At 40.7% G+C, this 13987-nt stretch overlaps 3 protein-coding genes across 3 annotated transcripts; 2 read left to right on the top strand and 1 right to left on the bottom strand.

Annotated features, from left to right (window-relative positions):
* The first annotated feature begins 773 nt into the window (after positions 1-773).
* LOC137727924 (monosaccharide-sensing protein 2) lies at positions 774-5300 on the top strand. The gene is made up of 6 exons (XM_068466791.2): positions 774-1529; positions 1638-1855; positions 2135-2701; positions 3139-4070; positions 4164-4351; positions 4562-5300. The coding sequence occupies exons 2-6, from the start codon at positions 1777-1779 to the stop codon at positions 5004-5006; spliced, it is 2211 nt and encodes a 736-aa protein (XP_068322892.2). The 5' UTR covers positions 774-1529; positions 1638-1776; the 3' UTR covers positions 5007-5300.
* A 437-nt stretch (positions 5301-5737) lies between these two features.
* HSK (homoserine kinase) lies at positions 5738-7167 on the bottom strand. Its single transcript, XM_068466792.2, is given in 2 exon segments — positions 5738-6684; positions 6686-7167. Coding segments are annotated over 2 exon segments (1110 nt in total). The 5' UTR covers positions 7079-7167; the 3' UTR covers positions 5738-5967.
* A 2970-nt stretch (positions 7168-10137) lies between these two features.
* On the top strand, positions 10138-13329 carry LOC137728973 (putative protein phosphatase 2C 27). The gene is made up of 5 exons (XM_068467790.2): positions 10138-10311; positions 10882-11284; positions 11383-11577; positions 11709-11914; positions 12560-13329. The coding sequence occupies exons 2-5, from the start codon at positions 11069-11071 to the stop codon at positions 13116-13118; spliced, it is 1176 nt and encodes a 391-aa protein (XP_068323891.2). The 5' UTR covers positions 10138-10311; positions 10882-11068; the 3' UTR covers positions 13119-13329.
* Positions 13330-13987: the final 658 nt, after the last annotated feature.

Genomic DNA, 13987 nt, shown 5'->3' with positions numbered 1-13987 from the left:
GTTGAAGGATTAAAACTTCAAAATCATCATCTATTGATAAAAAAAACTTGTCTTTCTCTACAAGAGTTATTAGGATTTTAGCCAAAACGAACGTAGGATAAAAAGGAGTAATAGTAGGGTTTAATTATAGTAGGTGGGTTTATTGAGAAATTTTTGGTTTTATTATTAATTTCATCTTATACTGGATGGTAATTGTATAAAAAGATAAAAAAAACAATTAACATTTAAAATACAAGATGTGAAAAAAAAGGTACATAAGTTCAAATACAACTTCTCTTGTGGATTTCCTTGTCCTCTACTTGTGTTCCGTTACCAGACAATCCAATTCGATTCGATTCACATCATCTCTCAAATCAATCATTGCTTTAGTGTTGTCATTTATTTTTGTTACAAATAATATTTTTTAAATAAATAATATTATCTATATTAAGAAAATGAAAAAATAAATAAACTTTGATAATGACTAATAATAATATGATTCAAATTCTTCTTTTAACGAAAATTAAATCTAAGGCCTCTCGAACTTACAAGTAAAGATTCAAATTCTTCTTTAACGAAAATTAAATCTAAAACCTCTCGAACTTACAAGTAAAGATAAATACCATAAGATCGTAGTAATAAGTAGCCTATCATTGCTTTAGTTTAAGGCTTCTTCTTTTCTTAATACAAGATTGATTTGAGCTAATACATGTCCTACACGCTTACAGGGACAGGGACTCTGATATTTACACAAACAAATCCCAGTTAAATTATTAAAAAATTCTGCTAAACATGCTTTTGATTTGATTTACCTTTTTATTGGTCTTGTCCATTACGTAATAATGGCATTAATTGAAGATTTGGAAGTGGGAAATATTCAAGAGCTGAGCTGGGTTGGTGCTGTTGTGCTGTCCTCTACTGAGACTGCAGGCCAATCGTTATGAATTTCTTTTAATTTTTTACCAAATCTTTATTTTTAGCAAATTCTTTAAGTTTTTTTCTTTATATTTCTTTTGGTTTGTTAAACTTAAACCTACACGGCCTTGGTTCAGCTGGTTCTCTCCTCTCAAAACCCCATTGGTTCTTCTCACATGCTCTTCTCTAAGAAAACGGAGCATCGTGCTCGTTGGCGTTCTTTCATTTTCGTTCGAACGATATTCGAATCTAATCAGTATTACGAATTGATAATTCATACTTGAGGAATATTGTTCTAGTCAACTTAGTTACGTAAAACACGCGTTTAGATGGTGATGGAACATGTAGCAGAAAGCTGAGCAGGGAGGGGGTGACGTGCAGGGCGAGGAGAGAGGGAAGGGGGCAGGTGTCCAACAGCCACCGCTCTGTTCCGAAAGCTGCTTAACGAATGAGAATTGCTTTATTTTTTATTTTTGCAAAACCCTGCGTTTCGTTTTCGTGGAAAGTATAAAAAAAAGAGTGAAAATATCATCTGCAAAGAGTCAAAGTCTCGAACTCCCGACGGTGTCGTGGCATTCGAAAACAGACGCACACAACAGAACAGACCCACTATCAATCAAACACCTATATTTCAGGTAAAAACCTTAATCACCTATTGTTGTTGTCTTTTGGTTTTTGCTCATGTTCTTCCTTTGTGTCTGATTTTTGTCTTGTTTTCTGCAATGGGATCACTTTGTCGCTAGGATTGCTGAACTGGGTGATCAAGAACTGGTTCGATTCGTTGATATTTGATCTGGTTTTTTGTTTTTTGATTGGATTGGTTGGTTTTTCCTGAGATTTTGTGAAAAGGGTTGCAATTGGTTTTTATTTTTGAGTGGAAAAATGAGTGGAGCTGTTCTCGTTGCCGTTGCTGCTGCAATTGGTAACCTGTTGCAGGGATGGGACAACGCTACTATCGCAGGTAAATCTCTCTTTTAGTATCTACAACTTATGCCTGTCTTTTTTCGACATTTGAAAGTTGATGCTTTTAAGATTGAGAGAAATAGTCGCTTAGATGCTTCAAAGATTGGCCTTTTTAGCTTTGTTTTGATTGCTAATCGAGTTCAGTTCATCGGTCTATCCCCGAAATTTACTTCAACGGCAGTCCTTGATTCGTTTTTTCTTCCAGTAGTATTGGTTTTAAGTTAAGCTTATACGATTTCGGAGCTTGATTGAGTGAACGTTTTGGTTTTTCTTGCAGCTTCTGTTTTGTACATAAAGAGGGAATTCAACTTGGAAAGCGAACCAGCTATGGAAGGGCTGATCGTGGCCATGTCGCTTATAGGGGCAACTGTGGTTACATTTTGTTCTGGAGCTGTAGCAGACTGGCTAGGCCGCCGTCCTACGCTGATAGTCTCTTCTGTCCTTTACTTTCTTAGTGGTCTTGTAATGCTGTGGTCTCCCAATGTTTATATCCTTCTCTTGGCACGGCTTTTCGATGGATTTGGAATCGGTTTGGCGGTTACCTTGGTTCCGCTTTATATATCTGAGACAGCCCCGCCTGAAATAAGGGGATCGTTGAATACCCTTCCGCAGTTTCTTGGCTCGGGTGGGATGTTCTTGTCATATTGCATGGTTTTTGGGATGTCGTTGACAGAGTCCGCAAGTTGGAGGTTGATGCTTGGGATTCTCTCTTTTCCTTCTCTTGCTTTTTTTATATTGACTGTGTTCTTCTTGCCCGAGTCTCCACGATGGCTTGTGAGTAAGGGACGGATGCTTGAGGCTAAGCAAGTTTTGCAGAGGCTACGTGGCAGAGAAGATGTCGCTGGTTAGTCATTTTGTTCTGATTATCTTCGATTATTTGTTGTGATACTTTGTTTCTAATTAATTTGCATTGATAGTAAGTTTTCAGCAATTCATTTCTAGATCAACATAGAAAGATAGCTTTCTGAAACGAAATTGGAGAACCGGTTTCAAAGGCAAGTTTTGGGTAATTGGAGCCGTCATACTTAAAACCCTACCTTGTCACTTTGTCTATTTTTGTGAAGCAGAAGTCCTTTCTGCTTTCTTTTTTAGCTCTAACACTGCAAAACCCTTTTCGAGTTGGCATAAAGGTGGTACTTTTTCTTTCTTACTTCAGATTGCACAATCTGGTGTGGTAGCCATTATAGTAGGAAAGTACGTGCTATTTGCTTCTGCTATATAACTATTCCATATGCAATGCTGCATTGTTTGAATGGTATTTCATCCTTCTTTGGCCAACAGGTGAGATGGCTTTACTTGTTGAGGGTCTTGGAGTTGGGGGTGAAACGTATTTTGAGGAGTACATAATTGGCCCAGCAGACGACTCCGCTGATGACCACGATTTATCTGCTGAAAAGGATGAAATCAGATTATATGGGCCTGAACAAGGACAATCCTGGGTTGCCAAACCTGTCACCAGGCAAAGCACTCTTGGACTTGTGTCTCGACATGCAAGCATGGTAAATCAAAGTGGGCTTGTTGATCCTCTGGTCTCGCTCTTTGGCAGTATACATGAGAAGCTCCCCGACACAGGAAGCAAGGGAAGTATGCTTTTTCCGCACTTTGGCAGCATGTTCAGCGTGGGAGGGAATCAGCTTAGACATGAAGAGTGGGACGAGGAGAGTGTTGCCAGAGAAGGAGAGGGTTACGCATCTGATGCAGCCGGTGGTGATTCCGATGACAATTTGCACAGTCCATTGATCTCGCGTCAGACAACAAGCATTGAAAAGAACGTGGGCCCACCTCCCCAGGGAAGCCTTGCTGGCATGAGAAACGGCAGTCTCATTGGTGGAGAGGGAGCTAGTAGCACCGATATTGGTGGCGGTTGGCAGCTGGCGTGGAAATGGTCTGAGAGAGAAGGCCAAGATGGACACAAGGAAGGAGGGTTTAAAAGAATTTATTTGCACCAGGAGGGTGTCCCTGCATCTCGCCATGGATCTATTGTTTCGATACCTGGTGGCGATGCACCGAACGACAGTGAGTTCATCCAGGCTGCTGCTTTGGTGAGCGAATCGGCTCTGTACTCACGTGAACTTATGAATCAGCATCCAGTTGGACCGGCAATGGTTAACCCAGCTGCAACTTCTGCAAAAGGGCCAAGTTGGAGTGATCTTTTTGAACCCGGAGTGAAGCATGCCTTGGCTGTTGGGGTGGGAATGCAGATACTTCAGCAGGTATTGAAAATTCGTTTACTGAGAAGTCTCTAATAATTTGCTCGTGTAACCTCAACTGGACCAGTGATGTTTATTTATTTCTTTTCCATGCAGTTTTCCGGTATAAGTGGGGTTCTCTACTACACGCCTCAAATTCTTGAGCAGGCGGGCGTTGGCATCCTTCTTTCGAACTTGGGCATTAGTTCAGCTTCTTCGTCTCTGCTTATCAGTGCAGTGACAACCTTGCTGATGCTTCCTAGTATAGCCATTGCCATGAGGCTCATGGATATAGCCGGCAGAAGGTAAATATATATTTTTTGGTTATATCTTGACATCTTTCTTGAATGGCTAACTGAACACGTACTGGTTTGTATTTGTTGTTTGAAGCATACGATTTCGTGATCCTCAAAATAAGATGTTGAACATCAGTTATGTTTCAGTTTTGTTATGTCTATGTTAAATTTATGTATCACGTTTTGTCATGTAACAATTTGGAACCATTCTTAATTCAGGAGCTTGCTGCTCGGCACAATCCCTGTCTTGATAGTGTCTCTCGTCATCCTAGTCCTCGGAAGTCTTGTGAATATGGGCAGTGTTGTAAATGCATCAGTTTCGACTGTCAGCGTTGTGCTCTACTTCTGTTTCTTTGTTATGGGGTTTGGTCCAATCCCCAACATACTCTGTGCAGAAATCTTCCCCACCAGAGTTCGAGGCCTCTGCATTGCCATCTGCGCCCTCACGTTTTGGATTGGCGACATCATTGTCACCTATTCACTTCCAGTGATGCTCAAATCTGTTGGCCTTGCTGGTGTCTTTGGCATGTATGCAGTTGTGTCCGTCATAGCGTTTATCTTCATTTTCTTGAAAGTTCCGGAGACCAAAGGTATGCCCCTTGAAGTGATTACCGAGTTTTTCTCTGTTGGTGCGAAGCAGGCTTCAGCTGCCAAGAACAATTAACTTGATCCATATTGGGTTAAAAGTTTTGACGGCTGTTTTATCTTCCTACTTTCGCGTTGAATCTACATTTTCTTTACTTGTTTCGGAATTGGTACGGTTGATCCTTGTAGAAAGGATCATTGTATAATTATCCCTCATTTGTTATACGAGATAAAAATGGTAAGAGTTGTGTTTACAATTTGTTCCGAACGAAAATTGTGCTTTAACCTTCATATGAAAGGTGATTGCTTTACTATTTTACTCGTCGAAATTTTACGTGTGCTTCGAATTGAATGAAAATTGTGCTTTTCTACATCTTCCTCTCCCTATTGGAGCTCCAAAATCTGGAATCCATGAGTTCGAAACCAACTTCATTTGCGACGCCTCTCTTCCACAACCACAATGCGCGACTAGACGGGCACGAAGAGTTGTACTGCAGCCACCTATCAACACAACTCACATGGAATCCATGACAACAATATGGCAACACCCCTGTGACATCTCCGTCCACAAATTCCATCAAGCAGATCGCACATTCCGCGAGTCTTGCATCAACCGCTGCTTCGAGTGGAGACGATCGGAGATTTTCCGGTGAAAAGCATTTAACAACCAGCTAGAACATTTAATCACCAACTGTGAGTTCAAACATCCAAATCCAACTCTGTAGTATCCAACTTTAGAGCATTACTCAAGACACGGTGATTTTCATGCTCGTTTATTTTAGAGCAGAAAAAGAAAAGTGCGGAAATCACTTCGCTTCTAAAGCCATGCATTAAAGATGTCACAAGAGAGGCTAACTACATTGATATATGTGGGGCAGGCAACACTTGTGCTCAAAACACTTGGTTACGCAGTTCTCAATTTTTATGTGAATACAAAATGCAACACAAACACAAAAAACACCTCCTCCCTCCTACTACATTTGTATACAAAACCACCTAATCATTTTGGTACCGAGCCGCTCTTAGTCTAGGGATATTTCTTATCTTGGAATGGTGCTGACAAGTCTGGCACCAACCCGGTCGAGTCTACTCACACTCGCCGCGGCCTTCAACTTTCCCTCCTTTAGAAAGGCCGCCACCATTTTTTCTCCGATCACCTTTCCCTTCTCGGGATCATCCGTGACCGCCACGGCAGTGGGACCTGCCCCGCTAATGGTGCACCCGAATGCCCCGGCCTCGATTGCTGCCTTTTTTACAGCGTCCATACCGGGAATCAGCGGGGCTCGCCGCGGCTCCACGATCTTATCGCTCGACAAAGCCCTGCCGAGCCCGGGCAAGTCCCCCTGCAACACTGCCGCAACAAGAGCCGCGGCCTGGCTCGAATTCCAGACATGATGGGCCATCCCCACCTCCGCAGGCAGCGCCGCCCTCATCTTCTTCGTCGGAGCTTCAAACTCCGGCGTAGCCAGCACAAAAAACAATTCTTTACCATCTGGAAAGATTAGCGGAATCAAATCCAACGGTTCATAGCTCCGAATCAATACGAACCCGCCCATAATAGCCGGAGCTATGTTATCAGCGTGGTAACCGGAAACCTTCTCCTCCGATTTCAGCCCCGCGATCACCAATTCCTCTATACCCAATTTCCCGCCAAAAATCTCGTTGACCGCAACAGCCGCAGCGGCCGCGCTCGCCGCACTGGATCCGAGCCCCGAGCCTAAAGGCAAGCCCTTTTCCAGAGTGAGGGAAAGGCCCACCCGATCGGACTCCGAGCATCTTCATGACTTCGATGGCGGCGATTCCGGCGCAGTTCCAGAGAGGGTTCTTGCTGAGCTTCTTGGAGTTGTGGTCACCAGAGATCTCGGAAATGGAGATCTCGCCCGGCGATACCTGGGGGTCGAGGGTGAGAGAGACGAAGTCGCCGAGGCCGTCGACTGCGCAGCCCAAGAAGTCGAATCCGGGGCCGAGGTTGGCGACGGTGGCGGGAGCGAAGGCCTTGACGGAGGTGAAAACGGGTTCGGGCTCGGTGGAGGTGAGGTGGGGTCTGGAGGGGAGGGAGAGGTTGCAGCGGAGGTGGAGGGGTTTGGGCTTCGATGATGGTGATGGGATTGCGGCGAAGAGCTTGAACGGAGATTGGTGGCAGATCGCCATTGGTGCACGGACTGAGCAGCTGAGGCCTGAGTGTCTGTGAGGGGTTTTAGGATGGAGAAAGATGCTTGTTGGGCAATGGTGGGGACTTTTGGGGTTTTGAAGAAATGTTAATGGGCTGGGCCGGTGGTTTTAGGTAGTGGCAGAACCACTGTCAAGAGAAATTGAAAAGATAACTTCATTTATTAGTTTTTTTTTTCGTACTTAAACATTAATCATTTTACCACTTTTATATTTTGGAAATATTTTTATTCACTATCATAACTATGGTGTATATTTAACATATATCTAATTATTTTTTAATGTGTTCTTTTACATAACTCTAATTAACTTTTACATTAAATGTTAATTTTTTAATTTTGAAAAAAATTAATCAAGATAAAGTGAAAGGAGACGTAACAGATAATTGCCATGTACTATGACTGTTCACTTTTATTTTAATTGATGACATGGTAGGGTGTCTAGTAAAGAAAAACTATACAAATATTATCGTAAATGCATTAATGTCACGTATGTACATTGTTTGTGACAATATAATATCGAGATAGGCTTATTAATTGATTTGCCCTTTAAAACTATCATTTAGTCTCACTTTAACCTTTAAAGTTGGTTTTTTATCTTACTTTGCCCCATGAAACTGTAATTCTCGTCTCATTTAATCTCAGTTCACCCCACTTTTGTTCATTTTGTCAAATAAATGGTTAAAGTGAGGAGATGTGTTAAGGACAAGAACGTGAGGAGATGTGTTAAGGACAAGAACGTGAGGAGATGTGTTAAGGTAGAACGAGAGTTGATGTTTCCGTGGCTCGAAGGCTCAGACTGATCTTCAGCTTTGGGGGTATGTCGTTTGAACTGGCGTAACATGGAGAACAAGTGAATGAGTACAGCAATAAAATATACAGCGCCCGCGATAAGGAATAGCCCCCAAAAGCTTTGTAGTTGAAGCTGGTCCGACACGATATTGGAGGTCTCTGAAGCACAAATCTTTCTGGAGAGCCATTTGTTATAAATTCTCTGCAGATCACCATTCTCAGAGAGAGTGAGTGTGGCAGTTGACATGTCAATTGCCAAAGGAGAGTCTCTTGGAAATGCCTACAAAAAAACATGTATGATGTAGTCGTCTCAGATATCTGACATGTTATGTTGTTAAACTGTAAATATGAACTAAACACGTAAACAAGATTTCACTTTGTTGAGTGGTCTAGATCGAAGTTTGATAACGTAAAGCATGTCAGACTGCTCGGCAAGAGAAAAATTTGAAACGGAAAGTATTGGTCTCCGGGTGGATTAAGCAATTTAAGACCAAAAGTAGTTAAGTTGAGGTACTCACAAATCCCCACCCACTTTTGGTGAACTCCGACCCCCTAATTGAGAACTTGCAATTTTCTGAGAGGAAGAGTTCTATGTATGCTCTTTCATCAACCACAGCAGCAACAGTTTTGTCCTTAAGCGCGGTTGCATAAGCTTCTGGTGAGCCGAGAGGAACTAGTCTAGACTTAGGGATGTTGAGCTGCTCAACCAAATAGCTCTGAGCAAAAGATCCGATTTGGAATCCTATAGGTTCTGTGCTAGTTATCAAGTTATCGATGCCGGTGACGGGGGATGATAATTGTTGTACTGTGAGCATTGATGTCAGGCTAGCTGTGTAGCTTGAGTTGATCACTAGAACTACAAAAAACCAGATGATCAGCACCGTGTGGCCTAGCGTGCTCACGATGTTTTCTCCTGAAAGTTCGAAGTAGATCTTTTAAACTCGCATCGAGTTCTTGGTAAGGACACAACATTTGGGGCAAAATTGAACTTACCATGAGCAAAAAAACATGGTAGAGAAGCTAAACCTGAAAAACAAGAGAATGAAGGCAGATGAGTCAACAATTTTTCGTGCCACCACGGATCCCAGCCTCTGTAAATTAGTATCTATATGCAAAATCTGTGTCGGAATGTTAAATGTGCAAAGTACTTACCATAAAATTGTGGTATGGTATGGAGACATGACTATATCGTGGACACAATTGAAGTGATCAAGTTTGAGTAAATGACATATATTATCCATATATAATTTTTAGACAATTTCAAATGTAGAGATTCAATCATAACGAGCTGGAATCGCATATAGGGTAGCCAGACCTAAATCTCCTTCATCAAATCAAACACACGACATGTTGTGAAAATGCATTTTAATTTTTTGGGCTGATTAATGTGAAAATAAAATTGTGAAAGGCCTTTCTCTTTAATGTTTATATCGTGTTTGATGACTTATGTGAGAATTTGATATTTCGTATAATTTTTTGCCTGCTTCCCCGATATGTTAAATAATATTATCAATTTATAAACTTTTTTTTATTTCTTTGCAGAGTCAAATTATTGAGATAACAAATCAAATACTTGAAGCACACAACAACGTTTATTATATATTGCATCTCATATATTGAAATGTCATTAAATGATTTTGACAGATACTATAAAGTTTGACAGCAAAAGACCTTGTCTTTAAATGATTCAACGCCATGTAAAAAATTAAAGACTCGGTTGAAAAGAGTTTGCTGTTATTTTTTTTACTATTTTATATTTATGTGACAATTTTGATAACTCAAGCTTTATGGTATCCGATGAAAAAATAAATTTAAAATAATGTGATGTGTGTGAATGGATGGCATTGGTTTGGAATAATAATATATTTAGGATTTAGAATCTCCACTTTTTGCAAAAACCTATTTCCAATTTTACCGCTTTGAAAACATGAACTAAAGATCGGCGCCGTCAACGACCGTCAACTACCGGTTTCCCCACTTTTGGTGAGAACCGTCCACAACTGTTATAATCCAACGGCTGCGAAAACACCCCAGCCGCAATTGTTGATCTCCCACACCTGAACTCCCACACCCTCCTTTCCCATCATCCGGTTACCAACCCAAAATATCAAACACCGTCCCCGCCAGGTGTCAGTCTCCCATCTGTCCGTATTTACGACTCCAACCGGGCGACCCGCGATGACCGGTTGAAAATACACACGTAGCCGGTTGCCCTCTGTTTTCTTCATCCATCAGAACTCTTTCAACGTCAAATCGTGCACACATCAAACCAAAAGAATTCAATTAAAATAGAAAATAAAAACAATTTTCCCAGTTTTTGAGTTGAAAGCCTTGTGGGTTTTGTGGGCTTATTTGTTCCCATCAATTTCCAATTTCTCTTTCAGGGATCTTTGAAGATTTCGTTTAGCTAACCAAAACAGTAAGGCAAGTATTTTCCATCTCATAATCTCATCGCCCACCTACTATTTTCTTCAAATTTTATCTTTTTTATGTGTAAAGTTTGAATCTTTATGGCTGAGGAGTTGTAATCTTTTGTGTGTGATCTTATTAGGGTTTTTGAGTAATTAATTTTGTGAATTTGGGTTTTTTTCTGCTTAAGTTTTTTGCTTGGTCTGTGATGGTTTCTGTATTTGGATTTGGTTTCTGTAGTTCTAAATCTGTGAATTATATGAGTTGTATTCTACAAATAATAGCTATGGACTGTATGCTTTACCAAAAATAGAATAGAGTCGTGATTATTATGGGTTTTTCTGTTTTGTTCCCTGAAATTTGATATGGTTGTGGCGGATTTGATGGTTTGGATTGTGATATGGATTTGTGGGTAGTCCTGGAAATTTCAAAGTTCTTTGCTTTTTAGGGAGTTTATATTTTCAGTACAGTTTAGGCTTGTAGCTTGTGGTTCAGTAGGTTAACTGCGCTGTTTGATCTTTTAACTTTTAGTTTAACAAGTTATTGAGAAGTGAGTTGAGAATTTTCGGGTACTTTTCTGCTCAGATATCTGAAGGAACAACACAAAAGGAAGACGCGTAATTGGAGCTGTTGTGTGGTATCTGTTCCTGATATCGAAATTTGTTTGCCTGAGAATAGTACGAAGCTCTTGAAGTTTGAACTACGTGTATGTGGAAAGAGTCCTTGAAAGGGTATACTTGAAGTCCAGTTTTTTTTAATCCAGGAGTGGATTATGGTTTGGAAGAAAATGGCTGCAGGCACTGATTATCCACATCCGCTCTCCATGTTGGATGGCAGTTTGAGAAAGGAGAACGTTATTGTTACAAGAGACGAGAAATCAAGTACTTTTGAGAACTTAAAGCAACCGAGTGTTGGCAAACCTCCTCGGCACCTCTCAGCTATTAGGTATTGCGTGAGCACTGCCCAGTTGGCTCCTGCAGCTGAAGTGGTGAGATTGATTTCTATCAGCTATAACAATTGCATTTTATTATTCATTTCATATTAAATGGCATGAAATTTGATGTTGCCTTTTCACTCCTTGCTTAGGAGTTGGATATTGAGATTGTTAATTCAAAGTCCCCATCAAATAGTAACTCAGCTTTTGTACCTGTTTTTCGCTCTGGAAGCTGCTCTGAGATTGGATCAAAACCATTTATGGAGGATGAGCATATCTGTATAGACAATATACTTGATCATCTAGGTTCAACTGAGAACTTCACTTCTCCAGGAGCATTCTACGGGGTCTGTATTTCAATCATCGAACTATGTATAAAATTGTGATCATAAAGATTAATGCTACTTTCATGTGATTTTTCTGATTACACAACTACCCTGACATGCCATTATGTGTCAATCATTTTGTTCTATTGCAGGTTTTTGATGGTCATGGTGGTACTGATGCAGCTTCTTTTATTAGAGAGAACATTTTAAGGTTTATAGTTGAGGACCCGGATTTTCCCTTCTGTACTAAGAAGGCTATTAAGAGTGCTTTCCTAAACGCTGACCTTGCTTTTGCTGATACCGGTAGTCTTGATAGTTCTTCTGGTACCACTGTACTTACTGCCCTCATTTCTGGAAGGTGAGAGTTATTATTATTCTATTGTATCTTTTCTCATCTTTTGTTGATAAAGTGATTTTAAATGTATCGGTTCTGCTAGCAGCTGTATGTTAGTTTTCATATTTGCAATGTGCTTTATCTGCTCCCTCGTTGAAAACTTTCTGTTTTGGGGTTGTTAAAAACAATTTTTGAACAATTGCCAACGGATCGATTTTGAAGCTTATGGAGCTATATGCTGGAGAATTGTTAGTAGGAAAATTTGAATTCTATTGAGATTGTTGTACATTATAAACTATCTTATTGCGCCACGTCCACAAGTCATATTTCATCTTTGCCAACCACATTTCTTGCTGTTACAATGTCATCCATGGTGCTTTCGTCCAGGAATGCTCTCATGGCTTTATATCTCATGGCATCAATATAGAGCTTGTAACATGGTAATAAACGTTTTAGTGGGAGGCAGGGGGTCACATTTTAAACACTTCCATTGTGCGATAGATGTCCGGCTATAAAATATAATGTCATACCGAGGTAAACTTGATAAGTTTTTTTCTGTATGAAGAATGTACTGGAGGCTTGTAGGATTTTGACCACAAAGTTCTCATCAATTACTCGTGTCTTTATAATTGGTATGATCCTGATGTGCATATGATTTCTCCTTTTCAGGACGATGTTAATTGCAAATGCTGGGGATTGCCGAGCTGTGCTGGGAAGAAGAGGTAGGGCGGTGGAGCTTTCCAAAGACCATAAACCCAATTGTGCCTCAGAAAGAATAAGAATTGAGAAACTGGGAGGTGTGGTGTACGATGGCTACCTCAATGGTCAATTATCGGTTGCACGAGCTCTTGGGGACTGGCACATGAAAGGCTCTAAAGGTTCCTTGTGTCCCTTGAGCGCAGAGCCGGAGCTTGAGGAGACGATTCTAAGCGAGGAAGACGAATTCCTGATCCTAGGCTGCGACGGGCTGTGGGATGTGATGAGCAGCCAGTGTGCAGTCACAATCGCAAGGAAAGAACTAATGATTCACAATGATCCCGAGAGATGCTCAAGAGAGCTGGTTCGGGAGGCACTCAAGCGCAACACGTGCGATAACCTGACGGTGATTGTGGTATGCTTCTCGCCAGATCCACCCCCGTTGCTTGAGATCCCAAAGTTAAAATTCAAGAGGAGTATATCGACGGAAGGCCTGAACCTTCTGCAGGAGGAACTAGATGGTAAATCATGATTAGATTAGATGTTCGATCAATCACAGTTTGAGGATGATATTGAATGATCAGTTTTCTTTTTTCTCTTTTATTTATTTATCCAGAATTGCCATCAAACAGCCAACCATTTCTTGTTTTGATCCGTCTTATGATCCAAACATTTCTGTTGGCGTTTGATTGAAATTTGTTGTACATAATAATATAGCAATAAATCAGTTTGTTTTTTTTTTTTTTTTTTCTTTTCTTTCTTCTTTTCCTGGTAACTAATCCAACCCATCTTCTCAAATCATAAAACCCTAAAGTCAATTGCAGAAGTTTTAATTTAGAAGGGGAAAAATGAGAAACAAAGGCATCATAAAACAAGCAATATCTGTTTGGAGGAATTTGGATGCGGTTATGGGAGCAACCGGATTTGTTGTTTAATAAATTAATTAATTTTCTTCAGTGCTAATTATTTCAAGATAAATTGGATTAATTTTGTTAGGAAAATCCTATGACGCGGATTCCAATTCCTATTAGGATTAAGAAATTCCTAAAACCTATCAATAGAGACTTTCCCATTCCATTACGACTTACATCACTCTGTGGACTACTAGTTGCTTTTCATACAAGTTAGGGTTTCGACTTCCGGATCGGAAAAGATGGCTGCTCTACTAAGGCAGAGCAATTGGACTTCCTTCACCTGAGGCAGCAACTGAAAGATCGCATTCGCATGAAGAAATCAGGAGGCTATGCTGCTGCTCACTTCTGCTCGGTTAGTAGTACTACCGATGATAACAAGAAGAAATTGCCTTCGACAACTTCGGGTCCTTCTTCGGCCCATTGGAACGTGTTATGACGAAGAGAGTGCGAGGAGAAGAAGGATTTCATGCCGGAGTTGAAGAAGTTG

Source organism: Pyrus communis, chromosome 10 (genome assembly GCF_041283825.1).
Source record: "Pyrus communis isolate YQ-2024b chromosome 10, ASM4128382v1, whole genome shotgun sequence".
In the NCBI taxonomy this organism is placed as follows: domain Eukaryota; kingdom Viridiplantae; phylum Streptophyta; class Magnoliopsida; order Rosales; family Rosaceae; genus Pyrus; species Pyrus communis.
The sequence above is the reverse complement of the archived record's forward strand: the minus strand, read 5'-3'. Positions and strand labels throughout refer to the sequence as shown.